The sequence below is a fragment of the Poromitra crassiceps genome, assembly GCF_964638095.1.
Source record: "Poromitra crassiceps genome assembly, chromosome: 9".
Lineage (NCBI taxonomy): Eukaryota > Metazoa > Chordata > Actinopteri > Beryciformes > Melamphaidae > Poromitra > Poromitra crassiceps.
Window position 1 is genome coordinate 48,267,795 of NC_139630.1, and position 18,946 is coordinate 48,286,740.

Consider the following 18,946-nt stretch of genomic DNA (forward strand, 5'->3'; position numbering starts at 1 on the left):
CAAAGACATGATTCAAAACATTCACAGCGGGGATGTGTTAAAGGTTAATTTAGCATTAACTGCATTAACTCTTAATAAAACATTTCCCTCTCTTCTACTTTGAGAGGGCAATACATAAAGCCATCTAAATATACATAAAGCCATCTAAATGCACATGCTGGCTCCCGTTTGCCACATCCATTATTCATAGACAGGAAGAAATCCAGTCACAGACTTTTAGTCCTGCAGTCACTTGTGTCTTCCTCTGCCTCTCTCGCTCTCCCTCTCTCCTCTGTGTATCTGCCTCTCTCGCCCTCCCTCTCTCCTCTGTGTATCTGCCTCTCTCGCCCTCCCTCTCTCCTCTGTGTATCTGCCTCTCTCGCCCTCCCTCTCTCCTCTGTGTATCTGCCTCTCTCGCCCTCCCTCTCTCCTCTGTGTATCTGCCTCTCTCGCCCTCCCTCTCTCCTCTGTGTATCTGCCTCTCTCGCCCTCCCTCTCTCCTCTGTGTATCTGCCTCTCTCGCCCCCCCTCTCTCCTCTGTGTATCTGCCTCTCTCGCCCTCCCTCTCTCCTCTGTGTATCTGCCTCTCTCGCCCTCCCTCTCTCCTCTGTGTATCTGCCTCTCTCGCCCTCCCTCTCTCCTCTGTGTATCTGCCTCTCTCGCCCTCCCTCTCTCCTCTGTGTATCTGCCTCTCTCGCCCTCCCTCTCTCCTCTGTGTATCTGCCTCTCTCGCCCTCCCTCTCTCCTCTGTGTATCTGCATCTCTCGCTCTCCCTCTCTCCTCTGTGTATCTGCCTCTCTCGCCCTCCCTCTCTCCTCTGTGTATCTGCCTCTCTCGCCCTCCCTCTCTCCTCTGTGTATCTGCCTCTCTCGCTCTCCCTCTCTCCTTTTTCCTTAAATTATGTTCCCCCTCTTGTCATTTCAAACATCCACTTGGGTTTTTGGCGAAACCGTACTGGATTGTAATTGGGTGGATGATGAAAGCCTAGCTAGTCAAAGAACATTACATTTTTTAATTTAATTTAATTATGACATGTACATTATATATGTATACTACTGTACCAGTAGTATACTGTATCATCTGGATCTGTCGTTTAAATGCCCCCCCCCACACCACCACCTCCGCACACGCTTTACCTCAACAGTATCCAATAACTAGTGTGCATCATTGTAGAACATTGTGTTTACATAGCAAAATTGATCCGATGTCAAGTACAGTTTTATACAGTACATGCTCTTGTCTGACCGTCTCGGCATGAGATACCCCATTGTTTGCATTATCTGATAGCCTGTTTATGGATTGATTCTCCCCCCCCAACCAACCAACCACCTACCGCCCCCCAGTGAGCACGTTCAGTATGCGCGATCCAACAGCAACAGCAGAGCAAGACGCGAGAGGGGATCGAGCTGTGTGTGCACAGGAATTACTGCGAGCCTGGAGTTTGTTGAAGCGTGTTCATGTTGCTGCTGCATAGCCCGTGGATTTACCTCACCAAATAGAAAGTAAAAGTGTTTGTAGGAATGCAGAGTCTTCCCTTGAATCCCTTCTAAAGTGGAAGGATAAACTTACAAACCCTTGACATTAATACCTGGAGTCTTCATAACAAGTTCAAGGTTTATCCCTCATCTCTTCTATATTGTAGAATATATATGTATATCTATATATATATCGATATTATATTATGTATCCACATATGGTGTTGGTGATTTTTGTTGCTGGTCAGGAGGTTTATGATAGCGTAGTAGTCTCGTGCTACATCGTGCGCAGGGGATATATACTTGACCATAGATAGAGTCTAGTGTTGTCAATTTTGGGTGAGTTATGTTGAAAATGGATGTAATTTTGTCCCAGATTACTGATTCCCTGCTTAAATGTGTAACCAGTAGGGGTGTCACAATATATCGTCCCACGAAATTTCGCGATAGTAAAACGTCACGATATGTATCGTTGAGATGAAATCTCATATCGTGAAAAAAAAAAAAAAAAAAAAAAAAAAAATTCAAAAGTAGACAAAGAAACGTCTTTGTTTGTTGAAGTTCAATGTGTGGAAAATAGTTCAGTTGAACAAGTCTCTGAAGAGACACATGAGAAGTTATACAGGAGAGAAACCATTCAATTGAGTTTCTGGCAAAACTGTTTACTTGACAGGAAAAACTGAAGATGCATAAAAAATAGACTAAGAAAAGTCTTGTTGTTTGAGTTTGAAGAAAAACTGAAGATGCATAATGAGAATTTATACTGCTGAGAAACCTTTTAGTTCAAAGTAAATCTAAGTGACGGTGTAACTCATTCTATTTCAAGATAAGCCTTATCTCCAATCTCATGTTTTTTCTAGTTGTTATTGTAATAACAATTTCCCACAACAGCATGTTTTGTATTTGTGCATTTCAAATAAAATACTACTTTTCCAGTCATATATTGTCATTATTCAAGTTTAAAAAAATATTGTTAAAATCGTATCGTATCGTATCGTTATCGTGAACCCAGTATCGTGATACGTATCGTATCGTGAACTGAGTGTATCGTGACACCCCTAGTAACCAGTAACGTCATTCACCTGATCTTCTCACAGTACCATAATGTGCTTACTTTGAGTCTAACAATCTCTCAAATTGAGTTCAGCGCTCCCTTTCCTTCCTTCCTTTTAGCATCCTAGCAAGGTTTCAACATGAGCGCACTGTTGCACGCACCCTCGAGAAGATAGCACAAAAAGTATGTGCATCAGACCCTGGATATTTGCCCATGTTTTATCCAGTGACTTTTCTGTGACTTCCCAGCTTCTATGTATTTCATGATGGATGATAAAAGTTGTGGAAGTAGAGAAGAGGCGAATACCAGGAAAGGAAGTCCTGCTGGGATTGGATCGGAGGCCAGCAGGCGTGGACGTGACTCGACTATCTCATGGCACATGATAGATCATGTATCTTCACATTTCTGCTTTGCAGCTTTCTGCCCCACACAATTTGACACACGCAAACGTGCACACACACACATGCACACGCACGCACACACACATACAAACGCACACACACACTCTCCGTTGTACGAATCAGGTAGCCTAAGTTTAAAACTACAGCAAAGTTAGAAAATCACCAAGGACAGATTTGATGTAGACTGCAGAGTGGGTTGGGGTGGGCTTGCTTCAGAGACAGTTCATGCTGTAATTGGCCATGAGGGGTTCAGAGCGGTGTTGTACCGCTGCACTGAGCTGATGGTGTCCTTGTACTCCGCCACGCGCCAGGACCCCACTCATGTTTAAAACATACTCACCTTGTCCCCGCTGGCAGCTTGTGTGCTAAGCATGACATGCACGTAGCGCTGAGGAACACGCACGAGACAGGTTGTGCACGTTACGCTACAGTATGTCGTTTTATGACGTTGTCCTTTGTACGAATCCAAACAGAATCTTTGCAGCAATTTTCAGTGAACCCGTTACACTCTGTCTGCTCTACACTAGTTTCCTGCGAAAAGGCCGGTGTTGATGAATGATGCAAAAACCTTCGCTCAATGATTCTTACTTCATGTCTTCAGAATCAGTTCAGAATAGGCACCAAAAATACTTACATATTTGGGTGTTTTGATCGATCCAGAACCTTCCTTTAGGCCCCATATTGATTTTGTTATAAAAAAAGATAAATTGCAGTCTGGGTAGTGGATACTCTATATATTGTTCTATAAACTGTTTCACTTTTTTAATGTAAGAAAAATAATTGCTTCTCAGTTAGTATTACCTATGCTTGATTATGCAGATATTGTGTATCAGAACACCTCTGAGTCTCATCTGCGTCCTCTAAATGTAGTTTGTAATAATCTGTGCAGATTCATTCTCAGGTGTTTGTATCGAACCCATCATTGCTTTATGTATGAATCGCTTAAGTCACTTTTTAAAGCGAAGTCGGAGCCACCCGTCATTTCTGGACACATTGTTGTGCCTCAGAACTGTCTTTTACATCAAATCAGACATTTAAACAATATGCACAATATTAAATGTCTTTCTCTTTGCTATTTCCATTTCCCTCTCTTCTGCCTTCCCTCCCTCCATCCCTTCCTGTTGCCCCCCCCCCTCCATCTTCTCTCATACGTCGTTCCTTGTCTTCCTTTATGCTCTGAGTCCGCATGCATCTGCTGAAGGACTATTCTGCTGATTCGCCTTTTTTACCCCAATAGTTTACCCGCTGTCCCCCTTCCCTCTCTCCTGCCTCCTCCCCCTCCATCTATCCTCTCTTCATGCCTCCAGCCGTCTGTCCCCCTCCCTCTCTCCTCTCATCCCCCCTGACTCCTCCCCCTCCCACCCTCCCTCTCTCCTCGCATCCCACCCTCCCTCCTTCTATCCTCTCTCCATCCCTACAGCCATCTGTCCCCCTCCCTCTCTCCTCACATCCCACCCTGCCTCCTCCCCCTCCCACCCTCCCTCTCTCCTCACATCCCAGCCTGCCTCCTCCCCCTCCCACCCTCCCTCTCTCCTCACATCCCACCCTGCCTCCTCCCCCCTCCCTCCTCTCCTCTCTCCATCCTTACAGCTGTATGTCTCCCTCCCTCTCTCCTCACATCCCACCCTCCCTCTCTCCTTGCATCCCACCCTGCCTCCTCCCCCCTCCCTCCTCTCCTCTCTTCATCCCTACAGCTGTCTGTCCCCCTCCCTCTCTCCTCGCATCCCACCCTGCCTCCTCCCCCCTCCCTCCTCTCCTCTCTTCATCCCTCCAGCCGTCTGTCCCCCTCCCTCTCTCCTCGCATCCCACCCTCCCTCTTTCTATCCTCTCTTCATCCCTTCAGCCGTCTGTCACCGTCCCAACTTCCCAACCCTCCACCGCTCCTTTCATTCTCTTCCCTCTCTCTCTCTCCCTCTCTTTCCAGTGATGTGCCTCAGAGTGGCCGTACAGTAGCCGAGTGCTGAGTAGTGCTGCTAAAATTAGCCGATAGCCTCATGGCCGGGGTTATTAACACCATACTACTGGGCAGGTCTGGCCGTGCTCCAGAAAGCAGCAGCCCACATTATGCCTGCAGCACGGGGTTAGCTTTTTTACTGCGCATCAACACTAGGCCGGCACGTCCCTCGCTGGCTCAGACCCAGACCAGCTCACACACTACAGTGCATATCTTAATAGGGGTTGGATTCTACAGTAATTGGCCATCTAGTGTATTGTCTCAGTATTTTGCTTCTCTGTAATCCTCCCAGATCAGAGAGAGACTTACAAGATGACAATCTCAAGATGATGATGATGATGATAGGGGCTGTTTTAGTTTGATCTAATAATGATTTTTTTGTGTGCAGTCTTAGTTATATCTTTGATTTTTCCTGAAATGCGCAACTCCAAATCTGTATTCAAGTCGCCGTCTATCTGTGGTCTGCTGCTGCTGATTTAATAACACTGTACCGTGTTATTAATTAAGAGCATATTCTCCGGTCATTGCAAATATGTTATGTCTTTGGGCGCGGGGGCAATATGCTTATCTCACGATGATACAGTTTCAGACTGTATTGGATTCATTGGATTCACGATTTGATACGATGTAGTAAATCAAACTGCACGATGGCAAAGTATGACTGTGCAGATTATGCTGATTTCCTAGCCACAACTCTTTCTAGCAGTGGCATTGGCTTGCCAGAATGTAAACAGCAATTTTCACATATCACGGCAAAGTGCAGATAATAGGATTTGGATGGAGAGATCTTGTGAGATTTTTATGGGCAAAGCATCACATTGGTGATTAACGTAGAATAAAATTGACCCCACGATATGTACAGTATTGTCACATTTTTGTATTGCAATATATTGAATTCCAATATCTTGTCCGATCCCCAGGAATCACAGAGTCTATCGACAGGTGGATCAGTTAACATCATCAGTTAACAGATGAGCCCTCCCCTCCTAGAAAAGACTTGGAACATTCCTGCTGTAATCTTTAGGTGATTCTGGATTACCCAGGGGCGGAGCGACCCTATCAGCCCAGAGGGGGCGAAGCTCTTAGGGGGGCCCCATCAAAAAATTTTTTTTTTTTTTTTTTTTTTTTTTTGAAGGCCAGGCCAGGCCGCAGGGCCGGTTCCAGAACAAGATGACTAGGGGTGCATCCTAGATAGGAAGGGGTGCAGATGCCCGGCCAAAGGCCGGGCCCGCCCGAAAAATTTGACATGTTATTTTACTAAAAATAATGCATTTGACCATCATTTCAAGTAGAATGATACCACCCAAGCAAGAATATTTCAAGTGTTTCAAGTGCTGTACTGAAATATTTGGACCATATAATGATAATACAATTATCTCAACCTTAAAAGGTTACATATAGGTGCCAAAAAGCCATAAAATCACATCAAAGAACAAAGAAAAACAACAACTATAATTCAAGTTTAAACAGTAAGTGTGCAGCTGTAGCATTTATAAAAAAAAATTTTTTTTTTTTTTTTTTACTTTTCAACTGAGCATGCAGACAAATAAGGGTGCAATGCATGCTTTTGCACCCCCGTAGAACCGGGCCTGCCAGGCCGCGAAGAAAAATGTGCCTTTTTTGCATGTTTGAATCGGTTTTAGCCATATTTAGTGGAATATCTCATTTTAAACACACCAATGTTATTGTCTATTGATTGAATTCCTCTCAGACTCACACCACTGACTTTATTAAATAAAGTAATTTTAAGTCACAACTGTAAAATAGCTGATAGCCCCTATATCCGAAAACACAATTTGTCACTCATTGAGCCAAGTAATATTATGTCCAAGAAAGACTACAGTGAAGCCACTTTACAGACAAGCTTGTTCTGAAGAAGAAAAATAAAAACACAGGTTGCCAGCCAGGTGGCCTGGCCTGCAAAAAAAAAAAAAAAAAAATTTTTTTTTTTTTTTTTTTTTTTGATGGGCCCCCCTGACGAGTGGGCCCGTGGCGGCCGCACCCTCTGCCCCGGCGTACGCTCCGCTACTGGGATTACCACAATGTTGAACTGTGCACCTCAGCAAATGGCCATTGTCAAGAATGTCGGATTAATCTTAGGGACAGGGGCAATAGATAGATGTACTGTGTGTGTGTGTGTGTGTGTGTGTGTGTGTGTGTGTGTGTGAGTGTGTGTGTGAGACTGTGTGTGCGTGTGTGCATCCGTGTTAATGCCTTTCAAGGTGAGGGTGAGGAAGCTGAGGCAGCTACAATCCTCTGCGGCACCCTGGCAGTTTAATTGTTTGCCTGCATAATAAATCAAATGTGTCGAGGGAGATTATTTATACAAGTCCTGTGTTAAACAAATGAATCTCCGGCTTGCTCCACTCCAGGTTTTGCTTGGTGTGTGCATTTGTGTGTGGGGGTTCGTGAATTGTGTGTGTGTGTGTGTGTGTGTGTGTGTGTGTGTGTGTGTGTGTGTTTGTTTACACATTTTGCTTGCATTTCTGTAAGATTGCAATTGCATGTCAATAAGCGTGTGTCTGTTCCGCACGTGCCACTTTGATATTCATGAGGGAAAATGTGTCTCATAGTATCTCCCCTGTCTTTCCTTGATATATTTGGTGCTGCCTGAACAAATGAATATAAACAATACATAGCTAGAGCAAAAGTACTACAATATGTGTAGATGTGTATAATAGCAACTTGTTTAATTTGCCAGTGTTCATAGCTCCTTGGTGGGATGCTAGTCATTGTTCCTGCTGTTGCTATGCGACAGCTGAACACCTGTTTAAAGCACATTTTCGCTAAAGTTGAGAAGCTTTCAAATTTCACTGACCAGTGTGCTGCTGCTCAGAACAAACATGCTCAGCGCTCTCTCTCTCCACAGCACCCCCCCCCCCCCATCTCAAACCAGAAGAAACAATGTCAGCATTGTAAAGAGAGGTCCCTGGTGGGCATGCTACCATGCCTAGAGACCCATTAAGCGTATATATACAAGAGTGCCGGCGTAAAGTGGTGACTCGCCCAAAAATATCCCCAAATTTATATTTCTTGTAGCAGATCCTGTAAGTAAGGTAACAAAATCTGCTTATTCTGTCAGAAGAAACAGTGATTCATCCATTGAAAAAATACATTTACATTTTGGACATTAGTTGACACTTCCAGAGTATCCAGAGAGCAACTTGCAGTGACTGCAAGAGCTGATTCTGTCTAAAGTCTTAATTTGGTAACATTACACGCAATAATTAATAAGAAGGGCAAGGTCAAGGCCACAGCAGCCAGACAAAAGATCCAAAGTAACAACTGTGTGTCTCCTCAGAATGATCATCTCTGATCGGGAGAACCAAGGAAGAAGACAGGTGCATGTTAGGGCTGTCAAAATGTCCCCAAAATCATATTTGAATATTCCTTCTAAACAAAACATATTCATTCGAATATATATATATTTTTTCTTTTCTTTTCTTTTTTTTTGCGTGCGTGCGTGCGTGGCAAGGCAAACCAATACAACCAGAGAGCTTATATAACTACTTGGTATATTTATTTGAATATATATATATATTTTTTTTCAACATAAACATTGTTTTTTCCCCCATATTTATTCAGTTAGTACTAATACAGTTAGTACCCTACACTTTTGTAATGTTTTTAAATAACCAGGCAAACGATGTATGTTTTTATCTTGCCCTCTTGGCCAGGTTTTTTACCTGGTTAAATGTAAAAAAAAAAAAAAACACATTAGAATATTCTTTAAATTTGTATATTAGAATATATATTCGAATAAATAATATTCTTTGACAGCCCTAGTGCATGTCATGATCCGTGCACACTGAGGAGAAAGACAGGAGAAGGGGGAAGTGTTTCTGGAAGAGATGTTCGGGTTATGACAGAAGATGGGGAGTGTCTGCTGTCCTGACTGGGGCGGGACAGTCATTCCACCGCTGGGGAGCCAGGAGGGAGGCCTGGGTCGAGTCGAGGAAGGTGTAGAGCTATAAGGGGCCAGTAACAGCCGAGTGGCGGCCGCGGCGCGGGGCCGGACCACGACCAGGGCCCAGAGCGACAGACATGCGGCTCCCTCAGCCGCCTGGTGCACTCAGCTTTAATATCTGATATCAGCAGCCAGAGGGAGGGTGGGAGGAGGGGGAGAGGAGGGCGGGAGGAGGTGGGCTGCAGCAGTCTGGATGAGGAGTAGATACCAGGAGCTGACTTACCGTTTCAACAAGAAGCTGGGCAGAGTCCCTATAGTGAGGTTTGTTTAGGCTTATGGAATATTGGATGTTGTTGGTTTGGTTTATTGCTGCGAAGGCATTGTCATGACAGGAAGTGAAAAGGCTTGTTTTTTCCCCCCAACATGCAGCTATTTCTGTCTTTCTCATTTTTTGGTCACTGCTTTCCTCCGCTCCCTCCCTCCATATCTTTGCCATCTCTTCCTCTAGCTTTTTCTTATCTCGGTCCATCCCTCTTCTCTCTGTTCATCTCATCCCTCTCTTTCTCTCTCCACGCTGTGGCTTTCTCTCTCCTTTCTTTCACCGGTGTTTTCACTCGGCTCAACTGCGTTTCTCTCTCTTCATTATCTGCCGTTCCTTCTCTCCGCCTCCCCCCCCTCTCTCTCTCTCTCTCTCTCTCTGTCTCTCTGGGTCCGGTGTGGAGCAGGGCTGAGTCCCGTGGGCCCCGCCCCCGTCCCTGGCAGGGTGATGTATGGCTAGCCGGGTTTGACGTCACTCCAGGCCCCAATGTCACAGCAGCTTGCAGGCTGGCTCTTTCTGGTGCCTTCTCTCCACGCCTCTCCCTTATTCCTCCACTTCTTTATCCTCCCTAAATCATCCCTCTGTCTCGCTCTCCCTCTCTCTCAGTCTCTCTCTCCCCTTCTCTCTTCTCTTTCAGTGTCTCTCTCTCCTTATCTCTCAGTCTCTCTCTCTCCTTCTATTTCAGTGTCTCTCTCCTTCTCTCTTCTCTTTCAGTGTCTCTCTCTCCTCTCAGTCTCTCTCCCCTTCTCTCTTCTCTTTCAGTGTCTCTCTCTCCTTCTCTCTCTCTCCTTCTCTCTTCTCTTTCAGTGTCTCTCTCTCCTCTCAGTCTCTCTCCCCTTCTCTCTTCTCTTTCAGTGTCTCTCTCTCCTTCTCTCTCTCTCCTTCTCTCTTCTCTTTCAGTGTCTCTCTCTCCTCTCAGTCTCTCTCCCCTTCTCTCTTCTCTTTCAGTGTCTCTCTCTCCTTCTCTCTCTCTCCTTCTCTCTTCTCTTTCAGTGTCTCTCTCTCCTCTCAGTCTCTCTCCCCTTCTCTCTTCTCTTTCAGTGTCTCTCTCTCCTTCTCTCTCTCTCCTTCTCTCTTCTCTTTCAGTGTCTCTCTCTCCTTCTCTCTCTCTCCTTCTCTCTTCTCTTTCAGTGTCTCTCTCTCCTTCTCTCTCTCTCCTTCTCTCTTCTCTTTCAGTGTCTCTCTCTCCTTCTCTCTCTCTCCTTCTCTCTTCTCTTTCAGTCTCTCTCTCTCCTCTCAGTCTCTCTCTCCTTCTCTCTTCTCTTTCAGTGTCTCTCTCTCCTCTCAGTCTCTCTCCCCTTCTCTCTTCTCTTTCAGTGTCTCTCTCTCCTCTCAGTCTCTCTCCCCTTCTCTCTTCTCTTTCAGTGTCTCTCTCCTTCTCTCTTCTCTTTCAGAGTCTCTCTCTCCTTCTCTCTTCTCTTTCAGTGTCTCTCTCTCCTTCTCTCTTCTCTTTCTGAGTCTCTCTCCTTCTCCTCTTTCAGTGTCACTGTCTCTCGTTCCTTTTACCCTATCTGTGTGTCTGACTCCCCAATCTCACTGTTTCTCCCTCTCCCCCGACCATTTCTATTCCTTGTCTATCATTTCTCATCTCTCTGGTTGTTGTTAAAGCTAATCTTAGCTTCTCTGGCTTGCTCTGTTTGTTCCTGGATCTTTCTGCTCTCGTCTAGATCTGTTCTCTCTCTCTCTCATCGTCCTCTTTAGACCCCTTCCCCCCTGTACTGTATTGTTATGGCGCGGCTTTGAAATTGTTTATCTGATTAATTATCATATTAATTTGGCCTCGTCGTCTAGGGATACATTCCTTTATCACACTCAAACCCGGCGACCGCAATCTGAAAAATGTACATTGGTTTGGAGCTGGAGTTAGCATTGATGACAAATGATCAAATTGCGAAATTGAGAACGAGATTGATTTTCTGTTCTATTGTACAGCTTATGATGATGCAAGGGAGGTACTCTTCAGTCAAATGTCCTCTATTTATCTTCTTTTTTTTAGTTGGATGATTATGAAAAACTTGAGTTGTGTTTTAAGAAAGGAACCTTCTGTTCTATATAGGAAATTTTATCTGCCAGGCCTGGGAGCAAAGGCAGAACGTTCTGTTTACAAAGTGATGTAATGATCTGGTTTGTTGTTTTAGGAGCATGTTATGCACAATACAGTAGCGCTGGCTTATCTTGTATTCTATATTTTATATTTTGTGTGTCTTATAAGCCCATGTGGGCTGGGCACTGTCAAAAGTGCATGACACAATGAAACAATCAATCAATAACATAGCTTAGCATGAGGGCTACCTAGTAGTAGTTATGGCTGGTATTGTCCTGTCGCGGACACCTTGGCTCACCTTCAGCTCCGTCTGGGCCGCTCGGAGTATCCAAGCGTCTGTTCTATTGGGCTGGTTCCCAATGCACACGAGGGACCATCAACAAGGTGCAGACATACACAGCTACACATAGAAACATCCACTGGGTTGCGTTCAAGGGGAAACAGTCAAAGAGTCATTAGTTCATTCATATGCATCAGAGTCCACATGGTAAATGCTTGACGTTCGCCATGCCCGCTCAGAGCTCACCGCTCCATTGTCCTTTGTTCTCAATCTCTGTTCTCTCTCAATCATCTCCCCGCTTCCTGGCGAAATTGTGATTGACAGGTAAGGGCCGCTCTCTTCGATTGACATCCAAGCTACACAATGACCACTCCTGAATTAACACGACAGTAACAAGGGTTTTAGTCTGACCAGTGTCAACTCACAAATGCCATGATGATCTGATCACCACAGTGTATACACACAAACACACACACACATTTAGACACACATAGTCCTCACTGAGGCACGGCATGTACTGTATGAGGCAAGCGGTCTTGCAGAGAGCCGATATAGATTTATTCTTACCCGTATTCAATTACACTCACAAATACCAATTCAATTACACTCACAAATACCAAATCAATTACACTCACAAATACCAATTCAATTACACTCACAAATATCAATTCCATTCCTGGATAACATGGTTCCCTAAACGTCCCGTCTGTTTCCCACTGTACCAAGGCAAGTCCCCCCCCCCCCGCCTGCCACCCAATAACTCACCTTCAGTTTGTCATGAATGTTGCTCATGGCTTTGGAAATAAATAAATATATGAGAAGCAATATCTAAACAATATAAAAACGAATATCAGTCCATTTTGACGGCCAAAATATCTCCGGAAAGTTTAATCGGACCTGACAAGAGTTGGAGATGAGCCACTTTATGTTCTCTCTGCTTGTCTTTCCCTCTCATCCCGTCTCCCATCCCTGCTGCTGTCTCTGCCTGTCTTTCCCTCTCATCCTGTCTCCCCGCCCTGCTGCTGTCTCTGCCTGTCTTTCCCTCTCGTCTCCCATCCCTGCTGCTGTCTCTGCCTGTCTTTCCCTCTCGTCTCCCATCCCTGCTGCTGTCTCTGCCTGTCTTTCCCTCTCATCCCGTCTCCCATCCCTGCTGCTGTCTCTGCCTGTCTTTCCCTCTCATCCTGTCTCCCTGCCCTGCTGCTGTCTCTGCCTGTTTTTCCCTCTCATCCCGTCTCCCTGCCCTGCTGCTGTCTCTGCCTGTCTTTCCCTCTCATCCCGTCTCCCCGCCCTGCTGCTGTCTCTGCCTGTCTTTCCCTCTCATCCCGTCTCCCCGCCCTGCTGCTGTCTCTGCCTGTCTTTCCCTCTCATCCCGTCTCCCCGCCCTGCTGCTGTCTCTGCCTGTCTTTCCCTCTCATCCCGTCTCCCTGCCCTGCTGCTGTCTCTGCCTGTCTTTCCCTCTCATCCTGTCTCCCCGCCCTGCTGCTGTCTCTGCCTGTCTTTCCCTCTCATCCCGTCTCCCTGCCCTCCTGCTGTCTCTGCCTGTCTTTCCCTCTCATCCTGTCTCCCTGCCCTGCTGCTGTCTCTGCCTGTCTTTCCCTCTCATCCTGTCTCCCCGCCCTGCTGCTGTCTCTGCCTGTCTTTCCCTCTCATCCCGTCTCCCCGCCCTGCTGCTGTCTCTGCCTGTCTTTCCCTCTCGTCCTGTCTCCCATCCCTGCTGCTGTCTCTGCCTGTCTTTCCCTCTCATCCCGTCTCCCATCCCTGCTGCTGTCTCTGCCTGTCTTTCCCTCTCATCCCGTCTCCCATCCCTGCTGCTGTCTCTGCCTGTCTTTCCCTCTCGTCCCGTCTCCCATCCCTGCTGCTGTCTCTGCCTGTCTTTCCCTCTCATCCCGTCTCCCTGCCCTGCTGCTGTCTCTGCCTGTCTTTCCCTCTCATCCTGTCTCCCATCCCTGCTGCTGTCTCTGCCTGTCTTTCCCTCTCATCCTGTCTCCCTGCACTGCTGCTGTCTCTGCCTGTCTTTCCCTCTCATCCCGTCTCCCTGCCCTGCTGCTGTCTCTGCCTGTCTTTCCCTCTCGTCCCGTCTCCCTGCACTGCTGCTGTCTCTGCCTGTCTTTCCCTCTCGTCCCGTCTCCCTGCACTGCTGCTGTCTCTGCCTGTCTTTCCCTCTCATCCCGTCTCCCTGCACTGCTGCTGTCTCTGCCTGTCTTTCCCTCTCATCCTGTCTCCCATCCCTGCTGCTGTCTCTGCCTGTCTTTCCCTCTCATCCCGTCTCCCTGCACTGCTGCGGTCTCTGCCTGTCTTACTGTACGTCCCCCTGCACTGCTGCTGTCTCTGCCTGTCTTTACCCTCTCATACGTCCCCCTGCACTGCTGCTGTCTCTGCCTGTCTTTCCCTCTCATCCTGTCTCCCATCCCTGCTGCTGTCTCTGCCTGTCTTTCCCTCTCGTCCCATCTCCCTGCCCTGCTGCTGTCTCTGCCTGTCTTTCCCTCTCATCCTGTCTCCCATCCCTGCTGCTGTCTCTGCCTGTCTTTCCCTCTCACCCCGTCTCCCTGCCCTGCTGCTGTCTCTGCCTGTCTTTCCCTCTCACTCCGTCTCCCATCCCTGCTGCTGTCTCTGCCTGTCTTTCCCTCTCGTCCCGTCTCCCTGCACTGCTGCTGTCTCTGCCTGTCTTACTGTACGTCCCCCTGCACTGCTGCTGTCTCTGCCTGTCTTTCCCTCTCATCCCGTCTCCCTGCACTGCTGCTGTCTCTGCCTGTCTTTCCCTCTCATCCTGTCTCCCATCCCTGCTGCTGTCTCTGCCTGTCTTTCCCTCTCATCCCGTCTCCTATCCCTGCTGCTGTCTCTGCCTGTCTTTCCCTCTCATCCTGTCTCCCATCACTGCTGCTGTCTCTGCCTGTCTTTACCCTCTCATACGTCCCCCTGCACTGCTGCTGTCTCTGCCTGTCTTACTGTACGTCTCCCTGCCCTGCTGCTGTCTCTGCCTGACTTTCCCTCTCGGTCCGGCTCCCTGCACTGCTGCTGTCTCTGCCTGTCTTTCCCTCTCATCCCGTCTCCCTGCACTGCTGCTGTCTCTGCCTGTCTTTCCCTCTCATCCTGTCTCCCATCCCTGCTGCTGTCTCTGCCTGTCTTTCCCTCTCATCCTGTCTCCCATCCCTGCTGCTGTCTCTGCCTGTCTTTCCCTCTCGTCCCGTCTCCCTGCCCTGCTGCTGTATCTGCCTGTCTTTCCCTCTCACCCCGTCTCCCTGCCCTGCTGCTGTCTCTGCCTGTCTTTCCCTCTCATCCTGTCTCCCATCCCTGCTGCTGTCTCTGCCTGTCTTTCCCTCTCGTCCCGTCTCCCTGCCCTGCTGCTGTATCTGCCTGTCTTTCCCTCTCACCCCGTCTCCCTGCCCTGCTGCTGTATCTGCCTGTCTTTCCCTCTCACCCCGTCTCCCTGCCCTGCTGCTGTATCTGCCTGTCTTTCCCTCTCATCCCATCTCCCTGCACTGCTGCTGTCTCTGCCTGTCTTATTGTACGTCCCCCTGCACTGCTGCTGTCTCTGCCTGTCTTATTGTACGTCCCCCTGCACTGCTGCTGTCTCTGCCTGTCTTTACCCTCTCATACGTCCCCCTGCACTGCTGCTGTCTCTGCCTGTCTTTCCCTCTCATCCTGTCTCCTGCTGCTGTCTCTGCCTGTCTTTCCCTCTCATCCTGTCTCCTGCTGCTGTCTCTGCCTGTGGTCAGTCTGTCCACTGCTGTGTGGGAGAGGGATAGAGGCTGAGGCGGAGGCCTCACTCGGTTAAAACGAGATGAGGAATGTTCTTAACAGCAATTGTGACACATCTCCTACTGAGCCCGTCGGTCGAGGCACTTTGGGCCATGTCTGTTAAAATACTGCAAAAGATAGCGACTACAGCAACCGAGATGTCTAGGAACTTTTATTTTTAGGAGATGTTATGTCAGGAATGGCAATGGCCACAAACAGCATGTTCAGATAGCCTATCATTTTTTAAGGTGGTAATCTTTTTTAAGGTGGTAATCCACAAGATTATTACTTCTTTTGCTGCTTTGTTGCTAAGCGCTCATTGCTGTGGGGTTTCTATACTGCACTTTGCAGAGATCACCTGTCAATCAAACAGGTCACCTGTCAATCAAGCAGTGTTTCCAGTGCTATCGCCGCTCATGCTAACTGCCCAGCTCTTCTTCTGTTTATTCCAAACAGCTTTGTGTGAACTTTCCCTGGTGCATCCCCTAATTTGTATCCCCTAAGGAAATTACTCTGGGCCAAATGCGCCTAATAAATGACATGTAGCCGTGCCACTTTCTTGTCGGATCAATGGACACATCTGCTCTGAGTTAAATGCGTGGTCTTGTTCATTATGAGGCTCCTAGGTCTATTACTTTTGCTAGTCTACGTTCGTTGTGTTTACAATGTTTTGTAAATGTTGTTTTACAGTTTCAAAAACAAGCGGTATGAAAACATCCTGGGCTGATGAAGATACTATTGTGTCTGATTGTGTCAATCAGCAATAGACAGTAGCAGAACGGACATGTGTTTCTATGAAAATGTCACAGATTACATTAAAGAGGGACATACACTTTCCTACTAAATTAGTTCTGGTGGAACTGGGTCCACTTCTTTGCAGAATACCTTTTGTTTTTCTCCCATTGGATTGAATGTTTGGTTTAGACAATGTGGCCAGCTGCATTTTTATAATTGTTTGGGCAGTATTCAGTTGAAGGACATGTGCAGTAGCAACTGTAGTGTTTCCCTCTTTGATGGTTTGAATTTATTTAGCAGGAAACATTTTTTTTTAGGATGCTGTCTGTGTCTATGTGTGCTTTATGATAAGGTGCTTTTGGGATGGCTGCCTCTTTAGATAGAAGCCAGCCGTTTAAAAGGCACAACCTTCAATCCTTCCCTCTTTCTTTCTCAGGCCCTGGGAGATTTGGTTGCCAGGCAACCTTAGGAAAGAGTTTTCAATTAAGTCACTTCGAGTTACGGTTCCTTTGACCATGTGACCACCCTGCCTAACACTACACAGGAGTGTGTCTTTGTGTGTGTGTGTGCGTGTGCGTGCACCGTGCGTGTCTGTGTGTGTGTGTGTGTGTGTGTGTGTAGGTGTATATGAATGATCAAGGTAAAGCCCTGGAGTATCTAGATTATTGCATCACTATGTATGTAGCCGTACGGCTCAAACTGTGATTTAGCTGAATAGCTCTGCAGGGCATGTAATGATGAGCAACAGTGTCATCCCCGGGGTGGTACACCTCTGTGCAGCACCCCTATGAAAAACTGTACTGCCCCACCCCCGACACCCCCCCTCCCCCCATCACCCCACCCCACTCTTGAGAATCCTGGGCAGAATGAATGGATATAATCAGTAAGCTCCCCCATTCACTCTGCCCAGGGGAGAAGCTCGTTATTCTCTGCCTGTCCCATCCCCGTTCCCTCTCTCTTTTTAGCCTCCATCCTTCCGTTCCGCCCCTCTCGGCCTGTTTCCTCTCTCTCCTCAGCATCTTTTATCGGACTTGTCTATCTCTTGTCTACCTGCATCCCACCCTCCCTCTTATTTTCTCATCTGCTATCATAATATCCATCTCTTCTCCGCTGATTCATTTTCTATATATTTGGATTTCTAAAATCTCTCTCTCTCTCTCTCCTTCCCTGTCTCCCACTCAGTGCACGGCCCGGTAGTTTTATTCCTTCTCTGCAGCATCGCCGCTGTTCCACAGTTTTTGTTTGTTTTGATTTTGATAGCAGATATTTATTCATCTCAAACGCTCAGGATTTCTCCCCCCGATCTCCTCTGCTGTCGGAGTACAAATCCCCCCTCTCCAATACACACCGCCTTTTCTGCACAACTGAAATCATCTTGACAGCTTACTGTAGGTCCAATGTGTTTCCAACTGAATATGAATTCCTGAAATAAGAAGTATTCACACATTCAAGCCTCCCTCTCTGTTTAATTGTTGTCTGTGAGCTTCTGTAAAGCCTGCTAGTTCTCATTCTAAAAATTCTCTGTGTTGTCACAGTAAATAACCTTGATCCGTGTCTCAAACTATGCCATGTTGGCTCAGGGAATTGTGCCTGTGGGAAGTCCTTAAAAAGTCTTTGGATTTGAAGGTGTGGGAACCCTGTTACTCAATGCTCAATATTCCCTTCGGAATACTACTGTTTTCCCATCTAGCAGTGCTCCCTTGGAAAAAGCCAGCGTCATGGCCTTTTAATTGCAGGACGTGTCGTGAGGTGGTGAATAATTACAGACGTTTCTTATTTTTAGGAAAGGAATACATTTTTCAGGCCTGGAGGGAATGTGAAGGGGCAGAGACATGCAATATTGAGACCTTTCTTGGTTGTAGGCGATGAATGCGGTCAAGTTCTGCTGGCAGACCATAGAAAGGTCACTGTGTATAGTTCATTCTCCATCCCACCGGGGGAACTGATGTCATGATCTTTGAGTCAGGTGTATCGAGGAGCAAATGACCTTCTCAGCCTGTTTCCCTGAGGCTGGTCAAAAAAAAAGACCCAGAAAAACAGTGCCTACGCCTCATATACATAATGTATACATGCCTGCCCTGCACACACTGACACACCAAAACACGCGCAATTTATGCTGTCTTTCTATAGCGATACATCCCTTTTGGTGCTAGGTTCCTTGACAGAAAACCTATCAGGTTCGGTCGCCCAGGTGTGGAGTGTTACTGTCAGCACGAGAGTGGAGCGGCCGTCATCCAGCTACAGTTCCTCATCAACGAGGTATGTCACCGTGGCAAACACCTCGACACGGAGAACATGAGAGAAAGAGCGGAGTCAGCACACTGCTATAATCCTCCTGTAAGGTGTTTATAGACCGCTAAGACAATGTATGGAGGATTCTATTGGTAACATCAAATACTTTACTTCCCTTATCTCCTCACCTCCTTTCCTGGCTCTCCCTTTCTGAATTTCAATGCTATATGAAGGGTAGACACTAGTGACAGTCGTATAAACCAAACTCATGGGTTTAGATTCACCTGAGAGACTTCAATCTGCCCATCCACCTCTGAAGACATTAGAAACACACGCTGCATGGGAATTTCCTTCCTTCCTACCTCCTTCCATCCTTCCTATCTCCCTCCATGCTTCCTTTTTTTAAATCCATCCTGGCTAAAGTCCCAGATGTTTCAAACCGTAACTAATTTGAGCCTCAGTAAGCTATTGCTAATCTAGAATAGGCTGGCCTGTCCATAAATGTATTCAGCCATGCTAAACAAGGCAGTAAACTAACTTCTAACTAGCTGGTTGGTTTAAACATTTACCTGCTGCCACTGACTACATTTAATTACAAATCAAATTGTTTTTAGTTAAATAATAATAATAATGTGTTGCCTGCCAAACTATTGGGAAGAGTGAGCAAATGTATATCAGCCACAGTGAACATGTCAAATCTTTCCGCTGGTGGCCACTTTTGATTTCCAGTCCTGACTGGAAGCATGCTGTATAGAATAGCTGCAGTGCTGTAGCTGCCACGTCCCCCTCCCATCTGATCCTCTATGGAAAAGCAAGCTATAATTGAAT

At 46.9% G+C, this 18,946-nt stretch overlaps 1 protein-coding gene across 3 annotated transcripts in view; it reads left to right on the forward strand.

Moving 5' to 3' along the window:
• The window catches only part of LOC310782041 (syntaxin-binding protein 5-like), a gene marked incomplete at its 5' end in the record, with an annotated part of 148,724 nt that overhangs the window by 46,005 nt on the left and 83,773 nt on the right, over positions 1-18,946 (forward strand). For all 3 annotated transcript variants that reach the window (XM_083642690.1, XM_083642691.1, XM_083642692.1), the window contains one exon: positions 18,064-18,145. In XM_083642690.1, the coding sequence (XP_083498816.1) occupies positions 18,064-18,145 (82 nt within the window). The remainder of the gene's footprint in view (positions 1-18,063; positions 18,146-18,946) is intronic.